Source organism: Thamnophis sirtalis, unplaced genomic scaffold (genome assembly GCF_051295495.1).
Source record: "Thamnophis sirtalis isolate CommonGarterSnake01/CBP01778 unplaced genomic scaffold, rThaSir2_p1.2 scaffold_5, whole genome shotgun sequence".
Lineage (NCBI taxonomy): Eukaryota > Metazoa > Chordata > Lepidosauria > Squamata > Natricidae > Thamnophis > Thamnophis sirtalis.
Genome location: NW_028261385.1, coordinates 2,344,090 through 2,371,948, shown reverse-complemented (window position 1 = coordinate 2,371,948; position 27,859 = coordinate 2,344,090). Strand labels below are relative to the sequence as shown.

Genomic DNA, 27,859 nt, shown 5'->3' with positions numbered 1-27,859 from the left:
AGCTGACGGCTTCTCCTCTCCAGACGGTGCGGGAACTTCTGGAGAACCCCACCCAGGCCGTCAGCGACATGTCGTACTTCAACTGCCTGGACAGCGTCATGGAGAACTCCAAGGTGAGCGGGGCTGGGGGGTCCGATGGGCCTGAGCCAGCGCTTAGAACCCTTGTTGGGAGAGACTCTTGAGGCCTTCAAGCCCCCCCAAAGCTCAGGGTAAGTGGCCAGACAGAAGGACGTCCAGCTTCTGCTCCAGGACCCTCTGCTGATTCCCTGTAGGGGCGAAGGGGGTCTCCATCCCCTTCCTGGGTCATCTCTGCAACCCCTCCTCCCTCCCCCTTTGAAACCGCTCCCTCCGAAGGGCCTGGGAAGCTGCTCCTTGCCCCCACGCACCCACCCACTGCTTCCCTGCCTTCTGTCTCCTGCAGGTGCTGGGCGAAGCCATGGCGGGCATCTCACAGAATGCCAAGAACAGCAAGATGCCAGAGTTTGGGGAGTCCGTCAGCACCGCCTCCAAGGCCCTCTGTGGCTTCACGGAAGCAGCGGCCCAGGTGGGAGTCGGGGGGGCTCCTCGTGAGGCTGGGCTGGGGGCGCACGATGCTCCCAACTGTGGAGCAGAGGCGTTGTGGGGTGGGTGTGTTTGTCTTCCCTGCTCTCAAGATCCCCCCCATCCATGCTCTGTTACAGGCAGCGTATTTGGTGGGCGTTTCTGACCCCAACAGCCAGGCCGGTCAGCAAGGCCTGGTGGACCCCACCCAGTTTGCCAGAGCCAACCAAGCCATCCAGATGGCCTGCCAGAACCTCATTGACCCAGCCTGCACACAGTCACAGGTAACGGCCACCTGTGGCCAGGAGGGAAGATGGGTGTTTCCAAGGCAGTTGGAACAATTCATCAGGGGAACGGCTTCCCTCCAGATGTTGTGGGAACTCCAACACTGGAGGTTTTCAAGAAGAGACTGGATAACTTACTTGTCCAGAATGGTAGAGGACCTTCAGGGTCCCTTCCAGCTCTGTTATTCTGTTGCACATTGGGGAGGGGGGGGCTTGAGCCAGGCAGTGGGGAATGCAGCCCCACAGCCAGTGGGGCTCCTCACACGGAGGCCGGGGAGGAGGGTGGTGTTTCCTTGAGCCTCCTTAGGGCTCAGGAGCTAAGGCAAGAGGGGCCTCCTTGCCCTCCGCAGGTCTTGTCGGCTGCTACCATCGTGGCCAAGCACACCTCCGCCCTTTGCAATACCTGCCGGCTGGCCTCCTCCCGCACCGCCAATCCAGTGGCCAAGCGCCAGTTTGTCCAGTCTGCCAAGGAGGTCGCCAACAGCACAGCCAACTTGGTCAAGACCATCAAGGTACCCGCAGATTCCCGGCAGAGAGAAAGGGGAGCCCTGCGCTTGGGGGCCATGGAACGCAGAGGGCCCCCCCTGCCCCCAGGCTCAGGGTCAATAGGGGGCTGTGTCTGGCTGGCTCGAACTGAGCAGCTGTGTTTGCGCTGCATGCTTAGACGGTTCTCCGGGCCAGAGGACGGCGGTTTAGGGTCTTTGCAAAGTCATCCTGCAGAGGATGGGGGAGAGTTTCTGTCCAGGGGAGGGTGGGGGTGACCTTGTCACTGCGGGCTGACCCTCCTCCAGTTTGGTTGTGTGGGTGCCTCTCAGCTTTGTGTGGGCCGGGAGCCGAGGTGGCGCAGTGGTTAGGGGTGCAGTACTGCAGGCCACTTCAGCTGACTGCTATCTGCAGTTCAGCGGTTCAAATCTCACCAGCTCAGGGTTGACTCAGCCTTCCATCCTTCCGAGGTGGGTAAAATGAGGACCCGGATTGTTTTGGGGGGGCGATATGCTGACTCTGTAAACCTCTTAGAGAGGGCTGAAAGCCCTATGAAGCGCTATATAAGTCTAAGTGCTATTGCTATCTATCTATCTATCTATCTATCTATCTATCTATCTATCTATCTATCTATCTATCTATCTATCTATCTATCCTATCTATAACTATCTATATCTATCTCTCCATCTATCCATCTATCCTTCTATCATCTATCATCTATCATCTATCATCTATCTGGGTGAAATGAGGACCCAGACTGTGGGGGCGATATGCTGACTCTGTAAACCGCTTAGAGAGGGCTGAAAGCCCTATGAAGCCGTATATAAGTCTAACTGCTATTGCTATCTATCTATCTATCTATCTATCTATCTATCTATCTATCTATCTATCTATCTATCTATCTATCTATCTATCTATCTATCTATCTATCTATCTCTATTTCTATATTAAAAAGAGCCGAGGTGGCACAGTGGTTAGGGTGCAGTACTGCAGGCCACTTCAGCTGACTGTTATCTGCAGTTCAACGGTTCAAATCTCACTGGCTCAGGGTTGACTCAGCCTTCCATCCTTCCGAGGTGGGTGAAATGAGGACCCGGATTGTTGTTGGGGGCGATATGCTGACTCTGTAAACCGCTTAGAGAGGGCTGAAAGCCCTATGAAGCGGTATATAAGTCTAAGTGCTATTGCTATCTATCTATCTATCTATCTATCTATCTATCTATCTATCTATCTATCTATCTATCTATCTATCTATCCTATCTATATCTATCTATATCTATCTCTCCATCTATCCATCTATCATCTATCATCTATCATCTATCATCTATCATCTATCATCTATCTGGGTGAAATGAGGACCCAGACTGTGGGGGCGATATGCTGACTCTGTAAACCGCTTAGAGAGGGCTGAAAGCCCTATGAAGCCGTATATAAGTCTAACTGCTATTGCTAACTGCTATTGCTATAATAGCAGATCCAAAGATCTCAGAAGTCTAACTGCTATTGCTATTGCTAGAAGGGAGACCACGGCAACAGAGGGGAGAGGAGCCAGTGCAGGGGGGCCTCAGATGGAAGCGCCTGCCCCCTCCCCACGCGGGACCTGACAGCTCTCTTGGTGCAGGTTCCCCCTGCAGTGAGAATCTCTGGCCGTCGGGGGTGGGTGGGGGGGTTAGCTCCTCACTTTCCACTCTCTAGCACTCTACTGAACTGCCTCTTTTCTGGGCCACTGCTGGGGCCACTATCTATCTATCTATCTATCTATCTATCTATCTATCTATCTATCTATCTATCTATCTATCTATCTATCTATCTATCTATCTATCTCTATATGTATATGTATATCTATATATCTCTATATCTATATTAAAAAGAGCCGAGGTGGCGCAGTGGTTAAATGCAGCACTGCAGGCCACTTCAGCTGACTGCTATCTGCAGTTCAGCGGTTCAAATCTCACCGGCTCAAGGTTGACTCAGCCTTCCATCCTTCCGAGGTGGGTGAAATGAGGACCCAGACTGTGGGGGCGATATGCTGACTCTGTAAACCGCTTAGAGAGGGCTGGAAGCCCTATGAAGCCATATATAAGTCTAACTGCTATTGCTAGCTTCTGTGGGAGCAAGAAGTGGCTGGTTCTGGGCTCCGGGAGCTTTTTTATCCCGGCCTGGAAGGTAAAGGCCCAAGGGTGTGTGTGTGTGTGTGTGTTTCCCGCAGGCTTTGGATGGCGCTTTCACTCCGGAGAACCGCGAGCGCTGCCGCGATGCCACGGCCCCATTGATTGAAGCGGTGGAGAACCTGACGGCCTTCGCCTCTAATCCCGAGTTTGCCACCATCCCTGCCCAGATCAGCCCAGAGGTAGGGAGAGGTTGCTGGGGGGCAGGGAAGGAGGAAGGGGTCCGCTCTGGGCAGCCTTTGGCCTGTTGTCCTGGAACGGCTCTCTGCTGGTTCCCTGTAGGGGCGCAGGGCCATGGAGCCCATCCTCTCCTCTGCCAAGACCATGTTGGAAAGCTCGGCTGGCCTCATCCAGACCGCCCGCTCTCTGGCGGTCAACCCGAAGGACCCGCCCAAGTGGTCGGTGCTGGCAGGCCATTCGCGCACCGTCTCCGATTCGATCAAGAAGCTGATCACCAACATGAGGTGGGGGCTCCCTGTTTGCCCAGCTCTCTTTCCCCCTTGGTGGGGGGGTGGGGGTGGGGGAGAAGAGAGGGATAGAGAGAGTGACCATTCACACAACTGGGGAGATTCAGGAATTGCCATCTTCAACTCCTTGCCAGAAGCCTGGAAAAGCGACTCTCTCTGTCCTCCAAATCCTTGGCAGCACGTTGGCATCTCTCTGGCTAGCAGAACTGGGGAGGGCAGAACTGAGGCAGCCATGGCGGCGGGGGGGGGGGGAGGGAAGTAGGGAGGTGCCCAAGTGTGCACATCTGGTTGCCCTTCCTGTCTGCAGGGACAAGGCTCCAGGCCAGCGGGAGTGCGACGAGGCCATTGAAACGCTGAACAGGTGTGTCCGTGACGTGGACCAGGCCTCCTTGGCAGCCATCAGCCAGCAGCTGGCGCCTCGCGAAGGCATCTCCCAGGAGGTGAGGAGGGGCCCAGGCGGCGGCCTTCTGGGGAAGAGTCTCTGATTGCCACGTCACCCAGGTTGGAGGGCCTGTGGACGCCAGAAGGGCCGTCGTCTCCGGCAGTGCAGAAAAGGAGGACGGGCGGAGGGAGGGAGACTGACCAGGAGGGCCCTTCTGGAAGGGACTGCAGGCCCTTCAGGGTCAGAACTGGGTCCTGCTCCAGTTTCTGGGGAAGGGGAGTTGCCCCCCCCCACCTCTGTCCCCCACTGGTGCTCAGGCCTGACTCCTTCCACAGGCCCTGCACAACCAGATGCTTGCAGCTGTTCAGGAGATCAGCAACCTCATCGATCCCGTGGCAGGCGCTGCTCGTGCGGAGGCCTCCCAGCTGGGCCACAAGGTGAGGCTGCTGGAAACCTTCGCTGGCAGTGCCAAGCGAAAGGCGGGCGAGCCCCGGACTCTCAGCCTGCACTCCGGCACCTTCTTCATGATGCGGGGGGGTGTGGGGGCAAGGAGGGGGCCCTCCAGTCCCTCTACAGGGCTTTGAACCTCTGCAGCCCACCCCGCACGTCTCCCCCCTCCCCGGCCGCCCTGTGTGGGGGCTCTAGGCCAGAAGAGTCTTTCGGGCTGCCAGGGTTTGTGCCATCCTGGCTCCGTTTGCGTCAGATTCTTTGCCGGGTTCAAAAGAGGTTTGGTGGCACCTGGTCCAAAAGCCCGTCTTTTGGCCACGCTCTGTGGTACAAACAGCCGTTGTGGTTTGCTGGCATGGTTTAGGTCCATGGTGGCAAACCTTTGGCATGCACGGCACACGGAGCCATATTTGGTGGCACGCCAGCCGTCAGCTCCGGTGCGCATGGGCACGCCGGCCACCTGGTTTTTCGCCCTTCTGGAGGGCCAGGGGAAGCCATTTTTGCCCTCCCCAGACTTCAGGAAAAGGTGAAAAGCACCCCCAATGGGCCAACCGGAAGTTTGGGAACGAACTAGGGGTTCCCTGGCCGAGCCTCAGCCTGGGCTGCCTGTGACACCGGTGTTGCCCTCCACACCCACCCAGCTGTAGGGTGAGACAGCTGGGGGGGGGGGGGGAGTTGAGCTTCCGCTTGGTGAGAGAGATGGAAAGTCCTCGGGGCCCTGAAGAAGACGGGGGAGGCTCTGTGCGGGGTCCCCTTGGCTCCTGCCCTCTCATCCTTGACTGGCCCCCTCGTTCCGCTTGGAGAGCGGCATCTTTATTGCCCAACCCCTTACGCCGGCCCTCACCGCTCCGTCTCCATTCAGATTCAGAAGTTTATTTGTATGCCGCCCTTTTCCCTGGGGGGACTCAGGGCGGCTCACATCCGAAAGGGGAAAGGGGAAACAGACTTTTACATATACGACAACACATAATTAAAAGAAAACACAACATTCATACCATTCGGGAGGGTACAATCCTAGTCCCAGGCCTGGCGGGATAGCCAGGTTTTAAGGGCTGTGCGGAAGGCCTGGAGGGTGATGAGGGTACGAATCTCCACGGGGAGATCGTTCCAAAGGGTCGGAGCTGCCACCGAGAAGGCCCTCCTCCGCGTGGTCGCCAGTCGGCATTGACCCGCAGATGGAACCCGGAGGAGGCCCAATCGGTGAGATCTAATAGGTCGTGTGGAGGTAATTGGCAGTAGGCGGTCTCTCAAGTACCCAGATCCACTACCATGGAGGGCTTTATGAGTGACAAGTAGCACCTTGAAGCGTATCCGGAGATCGACAGGTAGCCAGTGGAGCTCGCGGAGGATAGGTGTTATGTGGGCGAAACGAGGTGCACCCACAATCGCTCGCGCGGCTGCATTCTGGACTAGCTGAAGTCGCCGAATACTCTTCAAGGGCAGCCCCATGTAGAGCACGTTGCAGTATTCCAGTCTAGAGGTCACAAGGTCCATCCCCTTCCCATCCCCACCCCACCTTTTCTCCTCCTCCAGGTCTCCCAGCTGGCCCAGTACTTTGAACCCCTGGTCATGGCTGCGGTGGGTGCAGCCTCCAAGATGCTGAACCACCAGCAGCAAATGAACCTTCTGGACCAGACCAAGACCCTGGCGGAGTCCGGCCTGCAGATGCTCTACACAGCCAAGGAGGCCGGGGGAAACCCCAAGGTACCCGGGGGGGGGGGGGGGGCGGCACTGGAGGCGTGTCTGAGGACGGAGGTTGCGGGGGGGGGGTGCCGGGGTCTGACAGGGTGGCCTCTCTCTGCAGCAGGCGGCCCACACGCAGGAGGCCCTGGAGGAGGCGGCGCAGATGATGAGGGAGGCGGTGGAAGACCTCACGGCCACCCTGAACGAAGCCGCCAGCGCCGCGGGAGTGGTAGGCGGCATGGTGGATTCTATCCGGCAGGCCATCAACCAGGTGAGCAAGGAAGCCACGGCCCGGCCTCCCTCGGGCCAATGGGCCTCCTTTCTGGGCAGCCCCTGTGCCCGACTTCCCTTGGCACCACAAGCCTTGCCAAAGCAGCTTTGTAAGGGGGGGGTTGCAGGCGGAGTCAGAGGGGCTCAGCTGAGAATCTTGGAAGCATTTGCTGTCCAGTCTTTTGGGGCGCTAAAGTCGCCCCCGTCGGCCACCTTGCCTGCCCCTCCCCCATCAGGGCAATCTTTGCGTCAGCCAAAAGAAAAGCCGTGGGGAGGGTGTGGGGGGGGGGGACGCAGGCGTATGCTGAGAAGCAGGGGGTGACTCCTGGGCTCTCTCCTTCCCTTGGGCAGCTGGACGAGGGCCCGATGGGGGAGCCCGAAGGCACCTTTGTGGACTACCAGACCACCATGGTGAAGACGGCCAAGGCCATCGCGGTGACGGTGCAGGAGATGGTGAGCTGATTGGATGACCTCTTTAGGGAAGGGCGGGTGTTGGGCACGAGAGCTGAGGGACGGGCTGCCATGCAGACCCCCTGCCAGAGCCCAGGCCTGAGCCTTTCCCCCACCCCCCAATTCCTACCTCCTATCTTACGCTGCCGCCACAGGTGACCAAATCCACCACCAACCCAGATGAACTTGGCATCCTGGCCAACCAGCTGACCACGGACTACGGGCACCTCGCCCTGCAGGCCAAGCCCGCTGCCCTCACAGCCGAGAATGAAGAGGTGAGTCTGGGGAGGGGAGGGCCTTGGAGGTGGTCTTGGCAGGAGCATCCAGAGTCTGCTGCAGAGACCCTGGCAACAGAGCGCGGGCCGGGCAGTTCGAATTCCTGGGGTGGGGGAAGAGGGCAGGCTGGCACAGTTCTGCCCCTGTCTGGAGGAAACCTCCCTGGCGAGTCGCTTCTGCCTGTTCCTATGCTGGCTCGACAGGCATAGAAGCCCAGGGCAAGGGAGACGGTGTTGAGTCGGGGAGCTCCTAAGGGGGTTTATGGAAAAGGAGCGTACCACGTTTCCCCCACCTCACCCCGAGGCTTTGCATATAGCCAAAGTAATTATAATGGTCACTTCCACCAAATATATGTAATGTAATGAGTTAAATAGATAAAGAAAGAATTTAAAAAAAGGATGTTGGGTGGCTTGAAGAGCCGAGGTGGCGCAGTGGTTAGGATGCTGTACTGCAGCCACTTCAGCTGACTGTTATCTGCTGTTCAGCGGTTCTAATCTCACCGGCTCAAGGTTGACTCAGCCTTCCATCCTTCTGAGGTGGGTGAAATGAGGACCCAGACTGTTAGGGGCGATATGCTGACTCTGTAAACCGCTTAGAGAGGGCTGAAAGCCCTATGAAGCGGTATATAAGTCTAACTGCTATTGCTCTATATCTATCTATCTATCTATCTATCTATCTATCTATCTATCTATCTAACTATCTATTCTATCTCTATCTATCTATCTATCTATATCTATCTATATCTATCTATATCTATCTATATCTATCTCTCCCTCCCTCCCTCCCTCTCTCTCTCTCTCTCTCTCTCTCTCTCTCTCTATCTATCTATCTATCTATCTATCATCTATCTATCTGGGTGAAATGAGGACCCAGACTGTGGGGGCAATATGCTGACTCTGTAAACCGCTTAGAGAGGGCTGAAAGCCCTATGAAGCGGTATATAAGTCTAACTGCTATTGCTATACCTGCCATTTTCTTTCTTGAATTCCATGCTCCCCTCCAGATTGGCGCCCACATTAAGAACCGCGTGCAGGAGCTGGGCCACGGCTGTGCCGCTCTGGTGACCAATGCCGGGGCCCTCCAGTGCAGCCCCAGCGATGCCTACACCAAGAAGGAGCTGATTGAATGCGCCCGCAAGGTTTCGGAGAAGGTGACTGTAGCCCCCCTCGTGCCTCCCCCCCACCTGGGTCCGTATTGGGGATGGGCCCCTCCGACCATAGCGGGTGTCCTGCCTTTGCTCCCCTGCAGGTTTCCCACGTGCTGGCGGCCCTCCAAGCCGGCAACCGGGGCACCCAGGCGTGCATCACCGCAGCCAGTGCCGTTTCGGGCATCATCGCAGATCTGGACACCACCATCATGTTTGCCACCGCTGGGACCCTCAACCGGGAGAATGCGGAGACCTTCGCTGACCACAGGTGGTGGCTGCCGTGGGCTGGTGGGCGGAAGCTCCTTGATGCCATCCCCTCGGCCTCCGGCGGGCTCTGACGGGCTCTTTCCTTGGCAGGGAAGGCATCCTGAAGACAGCCAAAGCGCTGGTGGAAGACACCAAAGTGCTGGTGCAGAATGCCACTGCCAGCCAGGAGAAGTTGGCCCAAGCGGCACAGTCTTCGGTGACGACCATTACACGCCTGGCAGAGGTGGTGAAGCTGGGCGCTGCCAGTTTGGGCTCTGAGGACCCCGAGACTCAGGTCAGGGCCGCGGCCACAGGTGGTGGGCAGGTGTGCCCTGGGCTCTGCCTCAACCTGCCCTCCTCTCTGTGCCCAGGTGGTCCTGATCAACGCGGTCAAGGACGTCGCTAAAGCCCTGGGGGACCTGATCAGCGCCACTAAAGCCGCTGCTGGCAAGTCTGGGGACGATCCTGCGGTATACCAGCTGAAGAACTCCGCGAAGGTCAGGGCGGAGGAGGGTGCTGGCTGAGGGTGGGCTCCTGCTTGGGGGGAAGAGAGGCGGGCACCACACGAGGCACTCAGGAGATGGCTGGCTGGTCCCTGAGGGGCTCTCTGGATGCTTGTCGGCAGGTGATGGTCACCAACGTCACGTCGCTCTTGAAGACGGTCAAAGCCGTGGAGGACGAGGCCACCAAGGGGACGCGGGCCCTGGAGGCCACCATCGAGCACATTCGGCAGGAGCTGGCGGTGAGGGACGGTCCCCTTCCTGCTCCCCGTAGCTGCCAGCTGACACACCCCCCCCAACCCGGCCTCCCCATGCTGACTCCTCCCCTCCTCCCCCTCCAGGTGTTCTGCTCCCAGGTGCCCCCTGCCAAGACCTCCACGCCGGAAGACTTCATTCGCATGACCAAAGGCATCACCATGGCAACAGCCAAGGCGGTGGCAGCCGGCAACTCCTGCCGCCAGGAAGACGTCATAGCCACAGCCAACCTGAGCCGCCGCGCCATTGCGGACATGTTGCGCTCTTGCAAGGTGGGCCCTGGCGAGAGGGGCCACGGTCAGGAGCAGTGGGAGGCTGATGGGGGAGGAGGAAGGCGTCTGATCGTGCAACCTGATGAGGAGGAGGGGGGGGTGGCTGGAGAAGGCCGGCAGGGGCACCCCTCGAACGGGCCTCTCGCAACCCTCCTCCAGGGGGCAGGGGCTGCGGTTGGGCAGCTGTGGGGGGGGGAGGGCAGTCCCTCTCCTTTCTGCCTCGGGCTGGCAATCATCTGCCCGTCCCCTTCCAGGAAGCTGCGTGCCACCCAGAGGTGGGCAGTGAGGTGCGGCACCGAGCCCTTCGCTTTGGCAAGGAGTGTGCTAGCGGCTACCTGGAGCTTCTGGAGCACGTCCTGGTGGTAGGTCCCTGTCCCTCCCCACTCCCGCCCCCAAATACTGCGCCTCTTCTTCCTCCCGCCCACCCCCTCCGCTTTCTTCGACCCAGCGGGTGAGTGCGGCACGCACTGTGTGTGAGGGTGGGATAAAAGACCACGTGTGTGTGTGTGTGTCCTAGGCTTGGCCCCCGAGTGACTAAGGCCTAGGGGTGCCCAAGGATGACGGCCTTCCCCCTGCGGGGTGAGACGTTAGGCTGCCCGACCATGTGGGACGCTGGGCTTTGTGCTGTGGGGACAATTCTAACGGGCAGAAGCAGCCCCCACATGCAGAGAGGTCAACCTTCATCTTGTCCCATCTCCCTGAGCCGAGGTGGCGCAGTGGTTAAATGCAGCACTGCGGGCTACTTCAGCTGACTGCAGTTCTGCAGTTCGGCGGTTCAAATCTCACCGGCTCAGGGTTGACTCAGCCTTCCATCCTTCCGAGGTGGGTGAAATGAGGACCCGGATTGTTGTTGGGGGCAATATGCTGACTCTGTAAACCGCTTAGAGAGGGCTGAAAGCCCTATGAAGCGGTATAGAAGTCTAATTGCTATTGCTATCTATCTATCTATCTATCTATCTATCTATCTATCTATCTATCTATCTATCTAACTATCTATCTATCTATCTATCTATCTATCTTATCTATTCTATCTCTTATCTATCTATCTATCTTATCTATTCTATCTCTATCTATCTATCTTATCTATTCTATCTCTATCTATCTATCTATCTTATCTATTCTATCTCTATCTATCTATCTATCTATCTATCTATTCTATCTATATCTATCTATATCTATCTCTCCCTCCCTCCCTCCCTCCCTCCCTCTATATCTATCTCTCCCTCTCTCTATATCTATCTATCATCTATTATCTATCATCTATCTATCTATCTATCTATCTATCTATCTATCTATCTATCTATCTATCTATCTATCTATCTATCTATCTATCTATTCTATCTATATCTATCTCTCTCTCCCTCCCTCCCTCCCTCCCTCTATATCTATCTCTCCCTCTCTCTATATCTATCTATCTATCATCTATCTATCTATCTATCCTATCCTATCCTATCCTATCCTATCCTATCCTATCCATCTATCCTATCCTATCCTATCCTATCCTATCCTATCCTATCCTATCCTATCCTATCCTATCCATCTATCCTATCCTATCCTATCCTATCCTATCCTATCCTATCCTATCCATCTATCCTATCCTATCCTATCCTATCCATCTATCCTATCCTATCCTATCCTATCTATCTATCTATCTATCTATCTATCTATCTATCTATCTATCTATCTATCTATCTATCTATCTATCTATCTAATCTATCTAATCTATCTATCTATCTATCTGGGTGAAATGAGGACCCAGACTGTGGGGGCGATATGCTGACTCTGTAAACCGCTTAGAGAGGGCTGAAAGCCCTACGAAGCGGTATATAAGTCTAATTGCTATTGCTATCTATCTATCTATCTATCTATCTATCTATCTATCTATCTATCTATCTATCTATCTAACTATCTATCTATCTATCTATCTATCTATCTATCTTATCTATTCTATCTCTTATCTATCTATCTATCTTATCTATTCTATCTCTATCTATCTATCTTATCTATTCTATCTCTATCTATCTATCTATCTTATCTATTCTATCTCTATCTATCTATCTATCTATCTATCTATTCTATCTATATCTATCTATATCTATCTCTCCCTCCCTCCCTCCCTCCCTCCCTCTATATCTATCTCTCCCTCTCTCTATATCTATCTATCATCTATTATCTATCATCTATCTATCTATCTATCTATCTATCTATCTATCTATCTATCTATCTATCTATTCTATCTATATCTATCTCTCTCTCCCTCCCTCCCTCCCTCCCTCTATATCTATCTCTCCCTCTCTCTATATCTATCTATCTATCATCTATCTATCTATCTATCCTATCCTATCCTATCCTATCCTATCCTATCCTATCCTATCCTATCCATCTATCCTATCCTATCCTATCCTATCCTATCCTATCCTATCCTATCCTATCCATCTATCCTATCCTATCCTATCCTATCCTATCCTATCCTATCCTATCCATCTATCCTATCCTATCCTATCCTATCCATCTATCCTATCCTATCCTATCCTATCTATCTATCTATCTATCTATCTATCTATCTATCTATCTATCTATCTATCTATCTATCTATCTATCTAATCTATCTAATCTATCTATCTATCTATCTGGGTGAAATGAGGACCCAGACTGTGGGGGCGATATGCTGACTCTGTAAACCGCTTAGAGAGGGCTGAAAGCCCTACGAAGCGGTATATAAGTCTAACTGCTATTGCTAACTGCTATTCCCTGCCCGGCCAGGCTGCCCAGGGGCAGAGGAAGCCCCAGCCCTGTTGAGTTGGGGAAGCCTCAGGGGACGGGAGGAAGGGCACTTGGAGGCCCCCGGCTGGCTTCTCCAGCCCTTCGGGGCAACCCCAGGTTTCCCTCCCTTTCCAGCCCCTCCCGGCTCCCTGCTCCACTACTGCCTTTGCCCCCCCACCCCCAAGCAGCCGCTGCCAGCAGCAATGGGCTCCAGTTGGCCCCGAGGATGCCCAGCATGACTCCTCCTCCTCCTCCCCCCTTCCTCAGATCCTGCAGAAGCCCAGCCACGACCTAAAGCAGCAGCTGTCCGGCTATTCCAAGCGGGTGGCTGGTTCTGTCACGGAGCTCATCCAGGCGGCCGAAGCCATGAAAGGTAGGCGGGGAGATGCCTTCCTCGCAGGGCTCCGGCTCTCTCAGTCTGTTGGGTGGGGGCTCCGTCCAAAGGCGGCTGCTCTTGCCCCATGTAACGAGGGGAGGGAGGTGGGAGAGGCCCGGTCAGGTGTGGGGCGTGAATGCCCTTTTCAGCAAGGGAAGCCGGGGCATTGAGGAAACTCATGACCTCTGTGGCCTCTTGTCCCCCCCCCACAGGGACCGAGTGGGTCGACCCCGAGGACCCCACAGTCATTGCCGAAAACGAGCTGTTGGGGGCAGCCGCTGCAATCGAGGCCGCAGCAAAGAAGCTGGAGCAGCTGAAGCCGCGAGCCAAGCCCAAGGTGGGCCCCCACCGCCTAGCGACACACGGGAGTCGCTGCCAGCTCAGCTCTGCCCCTTCCGTGCCACCCCGACGGGAAACTGCTGGCTCCCGGGACAGCCTGGGCAGCTCCTTGCAAGACCCCCAGGGCAGGGGGCCTTAGGGGGACTCCGGCCACAGCTCCTACCCCCCCCCCCAAAGAAGACATAATTCTGTGCCAGCCAGGCTGTGCCTCCGTCCTGGGCAGAGCCAGTCGGCGGCTTTTTCATGCCCGTTTCGAGCACAAGGGGGGAACCGGAAATGTTCCCTCTGGTTCAGAGCCCCGGTTGTTACACCCCGGGGAAGCCTTCCCCCCCCCCCCAACGCTAATGTCCCCTCCCTCTCCAGCAAGCAGATGAGAGCCTCAACTTTGAAGAGCAGATCTTGGAGGCAGCCAAGTCCATCGCTGCGGCCACCAGCGCCCTGGTGAAGGCGGCCTCTGCGGCCCAGAGGGAACTGGTGGCCCAAGGCAAGGTGAGTGAGTGAGTGAGTGGGGGGGCGGGCACCTGGGCAGGAAGCCCTCCAGTCTGGCCTGGAGCTGACCACTCTTATCTTTCTCTGCCAGGTGGGCGCCATCCCAGCCAACGCCCTGGATGACGGACAGTGGTCTCAAGGCCTCATTTCAGCCGTGAGTGTGGAGGGGGCCGAGGGGGGGGGGAGGCTGCCCACTCACCGGAAAGGGTCTCTGCTTGCTTGGAATGACAGAGGGAGGCCCTTCCCACATTCCAGCGTGGGCAGGGGAGCCCTTTGCTCTAACCTGAAGCCCCCAAGCCCCTCCCCAGGCGCCCTGTCAATCAGGGAAGGGAGCGATTGGGCAGAAATGGGGGCTCCCGAGTCTTCTGGGGCATTCGGGCTGTGTGGCGAGTGGCAATGACTCATCCTTTGCTCGCCTCCCTCCTTCTTCCGCCAAGGCCCGGATGGTGGCCGCTGCCACCAACAACCTCTGTGAAGCCGCCAACGCGGCGGTCCAAGGCCACGCCAGCGAAGAGAAGCTCATCTCCTCCGCCAAGCAGGTGGCGGCCTCCACGGCGCAGCTCCTGGTGGCGTGCAAGGTGAAGGCGGACCAGGACTCCGAGGCCATGAAGCGCCTGCAGGTGAGGAGGGTAGAGGCGCCTGAGGGATTGTGAGGGGGGGCGGGACACCTTCCCTGTCGGCCATGGGCTAGGACAGTGTTTCTCAACCTTGGCAACTTGAAGATGTCCGGACTTCAACTCCCAGAATTCCCCAGCCAGCGTTCGCTGGCTGGGGAATTCTGGGAGTTGAAGTCCGGACATCTTCAAGTAGCCAAGGTTGAGAAACACTGGGCTAGAAGTTTCCTCGGAGGGATGGGGGCCCTAGGCACTGCCTCCCCCCTCACTCAGGGGTCTGCAGGCAGAGGGTGACGGAGGCCGCCCCGGTGGGTAACCCCCTTCCTTCCGGAATCCGAGCCGAGGTGGCGCAGTGGTTAGAGTGCAGCACTGCAGGCCACTTCAGCTGACTGTGATCTGCAGTTCAGCGTTTCAAATCTCACCGGCTCAAGGTTGACTCAGCCTTCCATCCTTCCGAGGTGGGTAAAATGAGGACCTGGATTGTTGTTGGGGGCGATATGCTGACTCTGTAAACCGCTTAGAGAGGGCTGAAAGCCCTATGAAGCGGTATATAAGTCTAACTGCTATTGCTATCTATCTATCTATCATCTATCTATCTATCTATCTATCTATCTATTCTATCTCTATCTATCTATCTATCTATCTATCTATCTATCTATCTATCTATCTATCTATCTATCTATATCTATCTATATCTATCTCTCCCTCCCTCCCTCCCTCTATATCTATCTCTCCCTCTCTCTATATCTATCTATCTATCATCTATCATCTATCTATCTATCTGGGTAAAATGAGGAGCCGGATTGTTGTTGGGGGCAATATGCTGACTCTGTAAACCGCTTAGAGAGGGCTGAAAGCCCTATGAAGCGGTATATAAGTCTAACTGCTATTGCTATCTATCTATCATCTATCTATCTATCTATCTATCTATCTATCTATCTATCTATTTATCTATCTATTCTATCTCTATCTATCTATCTATCTATCTATCTATCTATATCTATCTCTCCCTCCCTCCCTCCCTCCCTCTATATCTATCTCTCCCTCTCTCTATATCTATCTATCGATCATCTATCATCTATCTATCTATCTGGGTGAAATGAGGACCCAGGATTGTTGTTGGGGGCGATATGCCTACTCTGTAAACCGCTTAGAGAGGGCTGAAAGCCCTATGAAGCGGTATATAAGTCTAACTGCTATTGCTAATCCTCCAGGCGGCCGGCAACGCGGTGAAGAGGGCCTCAGACAACCTGGTGAAGGCGGCGCAGAAGGCGGCGGCCTTCGAGGACGAGGAGAACGCGACGGTGGTGGTGAAGGAGCGGATGGTGGGGGGGATTGCGCAGGTAAGGCTCCCCCCTCGGGAGGGGCTGGAGCGGGGCCGGAGGGGCTTCTCCTGAGGTGACCGCTGCTGATTCTTTCTCCTCCTCCTCCTCCTCAGATCATCGCCGCCCAGGAAGAGATGCTGCGCAAAGAGCGGGAACTCGAGGAGGCCCGGAAGAAGCTGGCCATGATCCGTCAGCAGCAGTACAAGTTCCTCCCCTCCGAGCTGCGGGACGAAGGGCAGAACTGAGCTGCCCCAACGGCCGAACCCCCGAGCGAGGGCAGCCCTCCTCATAGCCGGGCCCCAGGACCCTCTGCCGCCAGGCCCACTGCTTCTGCACGAGCCCCCCAAAAGCCCCTTCATGCCGTGCTCTGGGCTGCCCTCCTGGGCTGCCCCTCCGGGGAGTCTCCCCTGTGCCTTGGCTGCCTGCTCAGCCTGATTGTCTTGGGGGGGGGCCGTGGAGCCGCCCCCCCCGGGGCTGTGCAATCTGGGGTGGGGGGGCGGGGGCTCTTCCCACCCCTCCCGGCCTCTGCCTCTCAGCATTCTGCCTAAAGGGCGGGGGCTGACCTGTGGCTGAAGGGCCGGCCCCGCCCTTTGATTCCCAAGTGCCTGCCAGACCCCCCCACAGCCCTCCAACTTGCTTGGCTCCCCCACACACACGAGCCTCCCCCCCCCCACACACACACGACAGGAGCCCCTCTCCTGCACAAGCCCCCAAGCGCCGTGTGCTTGACCGCATCTGGGGACCAACTCCACAAGCTGAGGCTACTCACCTGTTTTTACTTTTGATACATGCCTAAGGCCGGGAGCCCAGGGCTGGTGGGAGGGCGAGGGGTCTCCTTCCGATCCCCTCGGGCTGCCTGGAATGGGCTGCTCTGCAATAAACTGGTTTCTCTGCCCTTCTGCCTCTCTCTGCACCCTCCTTCGTGGCCAGCAGCTGCCCCTTGCCTCCCCTTGGGGCTGTGGGAAAGGGGGCTCTGGGGAAGCAGACCCAGCTCTGGTGGGGGCAGGATCCACATTGCCCGGTCCCAGCGGCCTTGCCAGCTCTGGAGAGGAAGGCAGCCTCAGGCCACGCCTAGCCACGTGCCAGGCTCCTGCCACCCTTCCCACCAGGTGCCTGGGCACGGCTCTCCTGCAGTGCTCCCAGCATCTTCCTACGGTAGCAGTCTATCCCTGGCAGTGGGTGCCCTGGCCTGGCAGGGGAAGAGCGGCAGGCCTGGGCTGGGGGAGAGGGGCAGGAGGGAGCACTGCCATTCCCCCCCAGGCGGGAGAGGAGGGGGCTTGCTGTACGGACTCTTCCGGCCTCGTGGGATCTCGATTCCTGCTCTGACTGGAACTTTGGCGGGCGCTGCCCTCCTGGGCGTGTTTCCCTTCACTTGTGAATGGCGCAATTCTACTCTAGCGCTGGGAGGGAAGGGGTGGAGGGCAAGGGTAGAGAGGGATCCTCAGCCTCCTCTGCCTGGGGTGCCCCCTTCAGCTGCTCCCCACAAGCGGCCAAAGGAAGAGCCGGGGCCCAGACACGGCATCCTCAAGCAGGCACCACTGGGTCTGGCCAGCCACTCCTAGAGCCGGGAAGCGATACCTATGAGGTTCGGCCTTCAGCGCCCCCGTTGTCACTCGGCCCCTTCCTGAGCCTGAAGAGCATCTTCTGGCCGGCTGGCTTAAGCAGCACCGGTGAGAACGGGTGGCGCGGCAGACTTCGCAGTGGGGGGGGGGTCTGCATTCAGGGGCTCTTCCCTTGGAGGAGAAGATGCAGCCCCTCTGCTAAGGAAGCACCACTGGGGAGCGGGCAGTGTCTGTCCTAGAGAATGGTGCGATACGTGGGGGCTCCCCAGGTGGGTTGTGGGCTTCCTTTCCTGCAGGGGTGGGAGTTGTGGCTCTGGGGGGCATTGCGCTGTCCCCTGCCGACCCACGAAGCCCCCAAGATTCAGGGATGGCAGCAGGAAGAGGCTCTGGAAGAGGGTCACTGACCTGCGCCTCGGTCCGATGTGCCTGGTGCCCCTGAACCCGCCACCCCTGAAGGAACTCTGCTGCCAGGCCTGGGTGGGCGGGCATCCAGATTTCAGGCTTTGCCATTCGCTAGGACCACCCGCCAACCCTTATTACCACACCAGTTCCAGGTTATGGAAGCTGCCCCCCGCCATCTGCCGAAGAGCCGAGCAGCCTGGGTGTGCTTGGCCCCTAATCCCCGGATGCCTGCCCAGCGCCAGAAATAGCCCGCTGGAGTGATTTGACGGCCAGGGATCAAGGCAGGCCCTTCCTGATCCACACCTGCTCCGCGCCCATCACGCCTGTGGGAGGGAGCCAGCAGGCACCCTGCCCCACAGCCTGGGACTGCCCAGAGAGAGGGGGGGGGTGCTGTGCCTCCCTGCACCTGCTGAATGAGCCATTCCTGGCAGGAGGGGAGGGGGGAGCGGGGAGCATATTCCCACGGGAGCTTGGCTGCAAAAGAGCCAAAAACTCCCTTTCCCTTCATTCAGCAGCATGAGCAAGTTACTACGCGGGTCTCGATCGCGGCTCCTTTGACTGTCGCCCCCTCCCAGGTGGGGGTCATCTTGAAAAGTATCCCAAAATTGGCAGTTGGTACAAAACGCCTGGCTGCTAATTCTGCATCAGTGGCCTTCTGGACACTTCCGAAGTTGTCAGTCGCTCAGGACATCATCATCTGAGGGACCACCAGGAATCTGCCCGTATTTTAACATCTGTCGTTATTGGCATTTTGGAAGATCAGGCTGGGTTTATTCCATCTGGTATTGAAGTCGCTCTTCTTGGTTTATAGAGCCAGCATATCATCCCTAACAATCGGGGGTCCCCATTTTACTGACCTTGGAGGTGCGGCCGGGTGGGGGGGGGTGAAGGTCCAATTCCACTTCCACTTCTTTTTTTTTAAATTATTTTAATTTTATCAATTTCATATATACATTCACAATTATATGATCTCATAACTGTTATTAATAATATGTATTTATAACAATTTTTCCCTACTGTTGACAATATACTTGAAGATTGCTTTTTTAACATCCCATAGATCCATCTTATCTTACAACGGTCCTACTTCTTCTTCCCTCCCTCCCTCTTTCCTTCCCTCGTTTCTTCTCTCCTACTCCCCTTCCTTCCCTCCCTCCTTCCCCTTCCCTCCTTCTCTCCTTCCCTCCTTTCTTTTCTCCTTCTCTCCTTCCTTTCCCCCTTCCTTTCCTCCTTCCTTCCCCCCTTCCTTCTCTCCTACATTCCCTCCTTCCTTCCCTTTCTTCTCTCCTCTCCTTCCTTCCCTCCTTTCTTCTCTCCTTCCTTCCCTCCTTGCTTCCCTCCCTCCCTCCTTCATTCATTTCATTCATTTTTTTTCATTTCCTTTATTTGTATGCCGCCCTTTTCCCTGGGGGGACTCCGGGCGGCTCACAATTCAAAAAGGGAGGGGGGGGGAAAGACAAACAGTATTCCAATATGGAAACAATACAACATATTAAAAGAGAGCACAACAGTCACACAATTCGGGTGGGGTTGGAATCTTAACCCCAGGCCAGCCGGGACAGCCAGATCTTCAAAGCGGCGCGGAAGGATTGGAGGGTGGCGAGGGTCCGAATCTCCACGGGGAGTTCGTCCCCCTTTCTTCTCTTTCTTCTCTCCTTCCTTCCTCCTCTCCTTTCCCTTCTCTCCTTCCCCTTCCTCCCCTTTACCCTTCCCCTCTTCTTCCCATTCCTCCCCTCTTTCCTACTCTTACATTCCCTCCCATTCCTCCTCTGCCTTTCCCTTTCTCCTATTCCTCTCCTTTCTCCTCTCCTTCCTATCTTTCCTTCTACTCCTCCCAATTCCCCTTCTTATAACCCCAGGTATCTCAAGGAACATTGGCCTTAGTTGTTAGCAATACTTTCAAGGAAGCCATTAACTTCACTTTCCACAATATCTGACTGTACTCCTGTGATCAAATACTCGGATGTGTCATTGATTAGGGAATCTTTGTTACTCTCCTCTTTCATTTATCTAACTAACTTCTTGTTTTCTGCTTCTTGGCAAGCTCATATTTACATAAAAGCTTCCTGTAAGTTCCTTAAATTAATAGTCCATCTCTCTCATTGAATTCTTATCCTCGGTTTCCTGGTGTTGCTTGTCTACATATAACAATTTGTCTGTTCCTGTCGGTGCCTGAAATCCGAGGCTTGGTTGGGCAAATGTTTCTCTCATTCCTTGACTGAGGTGATCTCATCCAGCATTCACACGCCTGCTTCGCCCCCCCCCCCATCCTTTTGTTTCAGGTAGGCATGGAAGGAAGATTGAGGAAGGAAGGATGGAAGGAAATGGGGGGAGGGAGGCAGACGGCTCTCCCCTGTATGGTTCCCCCACCCACATTTTTTCTTTCCTTGCTGGTGTGTGTGTGTGTGTGTGCGTGAACAGGGTGGTGGGATCCTTGGCTGCCCCAGGGCTAAGGTAACAACCCTGTTCCTCCTTGAGCAGCTGCTGCGAGGCAGACCAGAAGGCCAGGATTGTAGATAGCAATAGCACTTAAAAGAGTCATATACCGCTTCATGATGCTTTCCAGCCCTCTCTAAGCGGTTTACAGAATCAGCCTCTGGCCCCCAACAATCCGGGTCCTCATTTCACCCACCTTGGAAGGATGGAAGGCTGAATCAATCTTGAGCCTGGTGAGATTTGATGTGCCACATTGCAGGCAGCCGGCAGGCAGCAGAAGTAGCCTGCAGCAGTGCACTCTTAACCACTGCCAAGGTGGCGCAGTGGTTAAATGCAGCACTGCAGGCTACTTCAGCTGACTGCAGTTCAGCAGTTCAGCTGTTCAAATCCCACCAGGCTCAAGGTTGACTCAGCCTTCCATCCTTCCGAGGTGGGTGAAATGAGGACCCAGATTGTTGGGGGCGATATGTTGACTCTGTAAACGGCTTAGAGAGGGCTGAAAAGCCTATGAAGCGGTATATAAGTCTAACTATTGCTATTGCTATTGCACTGTGCCACCGCAATTGAGATGACACCTCTACACCTCTGTCTTTACGGCTTCCCTCCCTCCTTCGGACGTTTTGCCTGGTTTCTCCTCCTGCCTGTCAGGATGTGTTTGTTTCAGTGGTGGGTTCCTACCAGTTCGCACCAGTTTGGTAGAACCGGTTCGTCAAATCTACCGAACCGGTTAGAAGAGGTTCCACCAGAAGGCAGGCCACACCTACAGAAGAGGTTCCAAATTTTTTTGAAACCCACCACTGACACACACACACACACACACACAGAGAAAGAGAGAAAGAAAGGAAGAAAGAAATAAAAAAGAAAAAGAGAGAGAGAGATGAAAGAAAGAAAGGAAAAAGGGACAGAGAGACAAAAGGAAGGAAAGAGAGAGAGGGAGGAAGAAAGAAAGAAAACACAGGGCCGGCAAGCCACTCCCACCAGGTCACATGGCTGGCAAACCACTCCCACAAAGGAGGCCACACCCACAGTAGGTTTGAAAAATTTTTGAAACCCACCACTGACACACACACACACACACAGAGAAAGAGAAAGAAAGGAAGAAAAATAAAGAAAGAAAGAAAGAAAAAGAGAGAGAGATGAAAGAAAAAAAGGAAAAAGGGACAGAGAGACAAAAGGAAGGAAAGAGAGGGAGAAAGAAAGAAAGAAAGAAAGAAAGAAAGAAAGAAAGAAAGAAAGAAAACATGGCCGGCAAGCCACTCCCACCAGGTCACATGGCTGGCAAACCACTCCCACAAAGGAGGCCACACCCACAGAGTAGGTTCGAAAATTTTTTGAAACCCACCACTGACACACACAGAGAGAGAAAGAGAAAGAAAGGAAGAAAAAGAAAGAAAAAAAGAAAGAAAAAGTGAGAGAGAGAGATGAAAGAAAAAAGGAAAAAGGGACAGAGGGACAAAAGGAAGGAAAGAGAGGGAGGGAGAAAGAAAAAGAAAACACAGGGTCGGCAAGCCACTCCCACCAGGTCACATGGCTGGCAAACCACTCCCACAAAGGAGGCCACACCCACAGTAGGTTCGAAAATTTTTTGAAACCCACCACTGACACACACAGAGAAAGAGAAAGAAAGGAAGAAAAAGAAAGAAAAAGTGAGAGAGAGATGAAAGAAAAAAAGGAAAAAGGGACAGAGAGACAAAAGGAAGGAAAGAGAGAGAGAGGGAGAAAGAAAGAAAGAAAGAAAGAAAGAAAGAAAGAAAGAAAGAAAGAAAGAAAGAAAGAAAACATGGCCGGCAAGCCACTCCCACCAGGTCACATGGCTGGCAAACCACTCCCACAAAGGAGGCCACACCCACAGAGTAGGTTCGAAAAATTTTTTGAAACCCACCACTGGTTTGTTTGCCTCCTCTAGACTGAAAGTCTGTAGAGATTCTCTGTCATCCAGCTCCTAGTTCTCCTGCTTTTTCAGGAGGCAAGTGGACTTGTTTTTTTTCCTTCTGAAGACATTTCTCTTCTCATTCAAGAAGCTTCCATTCCCCACCATCCAGTCAGAGCAGAAGAAGCTTCTTGGATGAGAAGCAAAACGTCTTCGAAGAAAAAGACCAAAGTCCAGTTGCCTCCTGAAAAAAGCACCTTTGGGACAAACAGGATCTGGATGACGGAGAATCTATACAGTTAGCTATAGTCCAGTGTTTCCCAACCTTGGTGACTTTAAGTCCTGTGGACTTCAACTCCCAGAATCCCCCAGCCAGCTATGCTGGCTGGGGGATTCTGGGAGTTGAAGTCCACAGGACTTAAAGTCACCAAGGTTGGGAAACACTGAGCTATACAATTTGGGAAGAGCATCCTTTGAATGGTGTGTGGGTAGGAATGGATTTCCAGAGGAAAAAGAATTTGCAGACTACAGGAACCATTTGCACCACTCAGGTGGTGAGGACACAGGTAAACCTCCAGGTGGCCTCAAGGACCTTCTCAAAGGATGCAAAGGACCAGCTGTCTGCAAGGAATATAAAATCCTTCCCTTCCCCACCATCCAGTCAGAGCTGAAGAAGCTTCTCGGATGAGAAGCAAAACATCTTCAAAAGAAAAAGACACAAGATGCCACAAATTTCAGCCCAGAGTTTTGCAGTCGCTCTGCTTAATCACAAATCTACTCTCTGCCTTCGTTGCATAATTACGTTACGTATGAATGTTGTTGGTCTAATAACCTTGCTTGCTTTTGTTACTTTACGAGAAGGGAGTTCATGAGTTGCAATAAGCTTCCACCTGGTCTTCTAAGGTAGGGGGATTCTGGGCCCCTCTGATGGGCATAGGCCAGCTTTGAATTTCCTGGAATTGCTGGGCCCACAAACCGAGGCTCCTCCATCTTGGATGGATGGGGTAATTTTCCCCATTAGCCCCATGGAGCTCATGGTGAATTGAATTGAATTGAATTTATTATATTTCTATGCCGCCCTATTCCCAGAAGGGACTCAGGGCGGCTCACAAACCAAGTCAGGGTGGGGAGGGAATACAAATAGGAAAAAAAGACATGGACAAAGCAATACCACAATTTAAAAACAATCAACAGCCACACCATTCGAGCGGGGACAAGAACTTATCAGCCCCAGGCCTGTCGGAACAGCCAGGTTTTAAGGGCTTTGCGGAAAGCCTGGAGGGTGGTGAGGGTCCGAATCTCCATGGGGAGTTCGTTCCAGAGGGTCGGAGCAGCCACAGAGAAGGCTCTCCTCCGGGTAGTCGCCAGTCGGCACTGGCCGGCGGATGGAATTCGGAGGAGGCCTAATCTGTGGGATCTAATCGGTCTGGTGGAGGTAATTGGCAGCAGGCGGTCTCTCAAGTACCCAGGTCCAATACCATGAAGGGCTTTATAAGTAATAACTAGCACCTTGAAGCATATGGGAGACCAGCCACCTCCTTCTCTGTCATCCCCTTCTTCTTTTGCCCTCCATCTTTCCCAGCATGAGGCTCTTCTCCAGGGAGTCCTTCCTTCTCATGAGGTGGCCAAAGCCTTTGAGTTTCCTCTTCTAGATCTGGCCTTCTAAAGAGCAGTCTGGGTTGATCTCCTCTTGGACTGACCATTTGGATCTCCTTGCAGTCCAAGGGACTCGCAGGAGTCTTCTCCAGTACTAAGAGCTCAAAGGCCTCCATTCTTTAGCGCTCAGCCTTTCTTATGGTCCAGCTTTCACAGCCATACACTGCAACGGGGGAAACCAGAGCCTTGACTATATGCACTTTTGTTGGCAGGGAGATGTCTCTGCTTTTTAGTATCCTGTCTAGGTTTGCCATAGCTTTCTTCCCCAGGAGCAAGCATCTTTTAATTTCTTGGCTGCAGTCCCCATCAGCGGTGATCTTGGAGGCCAGGAAAATAAAATCTGCCACTCCCTCCATTTCTTCCCCATATATTTGCCAGGAATTGAGAGGGCCGGATGCCATGATCTTAGTTTTCTTACAACTTTTGCACTCCCCTTCGTCACCCGCATCAAGAGGCTCTTTAGTTCCTCTTCACTTTCTGCCATTAGAGTGGCATCAATTGCATAGCTGATGAGGTTGTTGATATTTCTCCTGGCAATCTTAATTCCAACTTTTGATGCATCTAGCCGCACCTTTCACATGATGTGCTCTGCATATAAGATAAATAGACAGGGGGACAGTCTACAGCCTTGCCGGGCTCCTTTTCCCAATTTTGAACCACTCAATGGTTCCGTGTCCAGTTCTCACTGATGCTTCTTGACCCACATATAGGTTTCTCAAGAGACAAATAACTTACAGCCTAAATGTTGGAGATGTGGCTCTCTCGATGCTACATATTTTCATATATGGTGGACCTGCCAAAAGGTTAAGGCATTCTGGATAAAAATATGGTGGATTATGCAAAATATTTTTAAAAGAAGGATAAAGTTTATTCCTCAGTTATTTTTACTAGGTATATGTACTGACTTTACAGTGGTAGAGACTAACTTGATTCTGCACCTAATAACGGCAGCAAGACTGTTGGTGGCGCAATACTGGAAGAAGGAAGACTTGCCTACAATCCAAGAATGGACATTGAAAGTCACAAATTGAGCCGAGATAGCTAAAATATCGGCATATCTTAAAGATCATTCAAATGAGAGATATAAACGAGACTGGAAAAAATGGATTGACTATATACAAAATAAATACGGGACCAAGAAACTCCAGTTAGCCTATGCTTAAGATCAGAAATGATTTAAATTGTTTAAAGTTGGTTCAGCAAGAAGAAGCTAAGGTCAATGTAGAATGTTATTAATTATTTTATTTCTTTTTTTCCCCAACAGATTTTAGACTGTGTTTGTTAGAAACCCATACCGTGTACGGGTTCTGGGAAGCCGGGGGGGGGGGGAAGGAGGAGGGGGTTGGGGGAGAGGGTGGAGGGAGGGAGGGGTATATATTAGGCTAGACAAGAATTTGGTGGTAAACTAGAATTATTTTGACATACAAAAAATTGTACTTCGATGTCTTACTGATTGAGGAATGATGAAATGTTTGCCTTAAAAGAAATAAAACTTTTGAAACAACAACAAAAAAAGAGACAAATAAGATGGTCTGGGGCTCCCCATCTTTAAGAATTTGCCACCATTTGTTGTGACCCACACAATCAAAGGCTTTAGCATAGTCAATGAGGCAGAAGTAGATGTGTTTCTGGGAACCCCTTAGCTTTCTCCATGATCCAGTATGTTGGCAATTTGATCTTTAGTTCCTCTGCCTCTTCGAAATCCTGCCCGTACTTCTGGTAGTTCTCGATCCACATACTGCCGGAGCCTGGCTTGTAGGATTTTGAGCATAACTTTACTAGCATGTGAAATGAGTGCAAGGATGAGGTAGTCTGAACATTCTTTGGCCTTGCCCTTCTTGGGAATTGGAATGTAAACTGACCTTTTCCAATCCTGTGGCCACTGTTGCATTTCCCAAATGTGCTGGCAAATTGAGTGTAGCACTTTCACTGCACCGTCTTTTAAGATTTTCAATAGCTCATCTGGAATACTGTCCTTTCCACTAGCTTTGTTGTTGCTCAGATTTCCCAAGGCCCATTTCACTTCACATTCTAGGACAGTGATGGCGAACCCTTCTTGGCTCGTGTGCCAAAAGCAGGGGGAGTGCATTCGCTGGCTGGGGAATTCTGGGACTTGAAGTCCAGACATCTTCAAGTTGCCAAGGTTGAGAAACACTGGTATAGAGCTTCTCCATCTTTGGCTGCAGAGCACATAGTCAGTCTGATTTCTGTGTTGACTGTCCGATGATGTCCATGTGTAGAGTCGTCTCTTGGGTTGTTGGAAAAGAGGGCTTGCTATGACCGTCATATTCTCTTGGCCAAATTCTATCAGCCTCTGCTCTGCTTTATTTTTGTACCCCAAAGCCAAACTTGCCTGTTATTCCAGTTATCTTTCGGCTTCCTGCTTTAGCATTCCAATACCCCAGGATGATAAGGACATCGCTTTTTGGTGTTAATTCTATAAGGCGCTGTGGAGCTTCATTAAACCGGTCAATTTCATCCTCCAGCATCAGTAGTTGGAGCATAGACCTAGACTACTGTGATGTTCAATGGTTTGCCTTGGATTTGAACTTGGATTCTGTCAATTTGAGAATTGTATCCCAGTATTTCTTTTCCTACGCTTTTATTGACTATGAAAGCTACTCCATTTCTTCTGAGGGGCTGCCCCTGAAGAGTGTTGAAGACTGCAGTTGGTCCAGAATGCAGCTGCGCGAGCGATAATGGGTGTACCTAGACAGCAATAGCAGTTATTATTATTATTTTAAATTAACATTTATAGGCCGCCCTTTTCCCTGAGGGGACTCAGGGCGGCTTACATAAAATCAAGGGGGGGGATATACAAACCAGTAACGCAGACAAACATAGAATAAAATAATGAGCAGCATTCATTCATCATTCGGGAGGGGGCAATTATCTTTGTCCCCAGGCCTGACAGGCTAGCCAGGTCTTGAGGGCTGTGCGGAAGCCTGGACGGTGGTGAGGGTACGAATCTCCACGGGGAGATCGTTCCAAAGGGTCGGAGCTACTACTGAGAAGGCTCTCCTCCTTGTAATTGCCAGCCGGCACTGGCTGGCAGATGGAACTCGGAGGAGGCCCAATCTATGAGATCTAATTGGTCGCAGGGAGGTAATTGGGAGGTAATTGGCAGTTAGACTTATATACCACTTCATAGGGCTTTCAGCCCTGTCTAAGCGGTTTACAGAGTCAGCATATTGCCCCCAACAACAATCCGGGTCCTCATTTTACCCACCTCGGAAGGATGGAAGGCTGAGTCAACCCTGAGCCGGTGAGATTTGAACAGCCGAACTGCAGAACTGCAGTCAGCTGAAGTAGCCTGCAGTACTGCACTCTAACCACTGCGCCACCTCGGCTAGATACACCCATGTTACACCTGTCCTCCGCGAGCTGCACTGGCTCCCCATTGTTCTCCGGACCCGCTTCAAGGTGCTAGTCGTTACTTTTAAAGCCCTACATGGCTTAGGACCTGGCTACCTGAGAGATCGCCTCCTGCCATTCACATCCCAACGGCCAATAAGATCGCACAGGTTGGGCCTCCTCCGGGTGCCGTTGACCGGGACAATGCCGGCTGGCGGCTCCCCGAGGGAGGGCCTTCTCTGTTGTTGCGCCGGCCCTGTGGAACGATCTACCTGCAGAGATCCGGACCCTTCCCACTCTCCCGGCCTTCCGTAAAGACCTGGCTGTTCCGGCAGGCCTGGGGCTGTTGATTAAAATCCAGCCCCACTTGATTGAATGGATGATATCTTATTTTAAATAACTGTATTTTTAATATTTTATGTTTTTACTTTTGTTGTGAGTCCCTAGGGAGTGGGCGGCATACAAATCTTATTAAAGTTGCAACAAAGGTTATGTAAATGCAACAAAGGTTAGAGTGGAGGGAGGGAGGGGTAGTAGGAAAGTCAGGATGGAGAGGAGAAAGGAGAGGAACAGGAAAGGCAGAAGAAGGGGGGAAGGTTAAAAAGGAGGAAGAGAAAGGAGAGAAGGGAAAGGAGAGGTGGAAAGAAAGAAGGAGAGAAGAAAGAGAAGAAAGTGGGGGAGGAAGGAGGGAGGGAAGAAGGGAGGGAAGCAAGGAGGGAAAGAGGGAGGGAAGGAAGGAGAGAAGGAGAGTAGAAAGGAAGGAAGGAAGGAGGGAAGAAAGGAGGGAAATTAAGAGAAAAGAA

General features: G+C 53.3%; 1 protein-coding gene across 5 annotated transcripts in view; it reads left to right on the top strand.

The window, feature by feature from the left end:
- Positions 1–16,671, top strand: part of TLN1 (talin 1) — a 42,494-nt gene extending 25,823 nt beyond the window's left edge. For 3 of the 5 annotated variants that reach the window (XM_087715227.1, XM_087715223.1, XM_087715225.1), the window contains 26 exons: positions 24–113; positions 422–544; positions 681–824; positions 1,175–1,336; positions 3,517–3,657; positions 3,758–3,939; positions 4,250–4,382; positions 4,660–4,761; positions 6,305–6,475; positions 6,576–6,725; positions 7,076–7,177; positions 7,330–7,449; positions 8,454–8,600; positions 8,699–8,865; positions 8,955–9,138; positions 9,215–9,340; positions 9,469–9,585; positions 9,685–9,870; positions 10,125–10,232; positions 12,901–13,006; positions 13,222–13,346; positions 13,712–13,837; positions 13,929–13,991; positions 14,275–14,457; positions 15,666–15,794; positions 15,890–16,671. In XM_087715227.1, coding sequence (XP_087571353.1) covers positions 24–113; positions 422–544; positions 681–824; positions 1,175–1,336; positions 3,517–3,657; positions 3,758–3,939; positions 4,250–4,382; positions 4,660–4,761; positions 6,305–6,475; positions 6,576–6,725; positions 7,076–7,177; positions 7,330–7,449; positions 8,454–8,600; positions 8,699–8,865; positions 8,955–9,138; positions 9,215–9,340; positions 9,469–9,585; positions 9,685–9,870; positions 10,125–10,232; positions 12,901–13,006; positions 13,222–13,346; positions 13,712–13,837; positions 13,929–13,991; positions 14,275–14,457; positions 15,666–15,794; positions 15,890–16,021 — 3,519 coding nt within the window. In that variant the 3' untranslated portion in view covers positions 16,022–16,671. The remainder of the gene's footprint in view (positions 1–23; positions 114–421; positions 545–680; positions 825–1,174; positions 1,337–3,516; positions 3,658–3,757; positions 3,940–4,249; positions 4,383–4,659; positions 4,762–6,304; positions 6,476–6,575; positions 6,726–7,075; positions 7,178–7,329; positions 7,450–8,453; positions 8,601–8,698; positions 8,866–8,954; positions 9,139–9,214; positions 9,341–9,468; positions 9,586–9,684; positions 9,871–10,124; positions 10,233–12,900; positions 13,007–13,221; positions 13,347–13,711; positions 13,838–13,928; positions 13,992–14,274; positions 14,458–15,665; positions 15,795–15,889) is intronic. The other 2 variants (XM_087715228.1, XM_087715226.1) reach the window with 1 other exon arrangement.
- Positions 16,672–27,859: the final 11,188 nt, after the last annotated feature.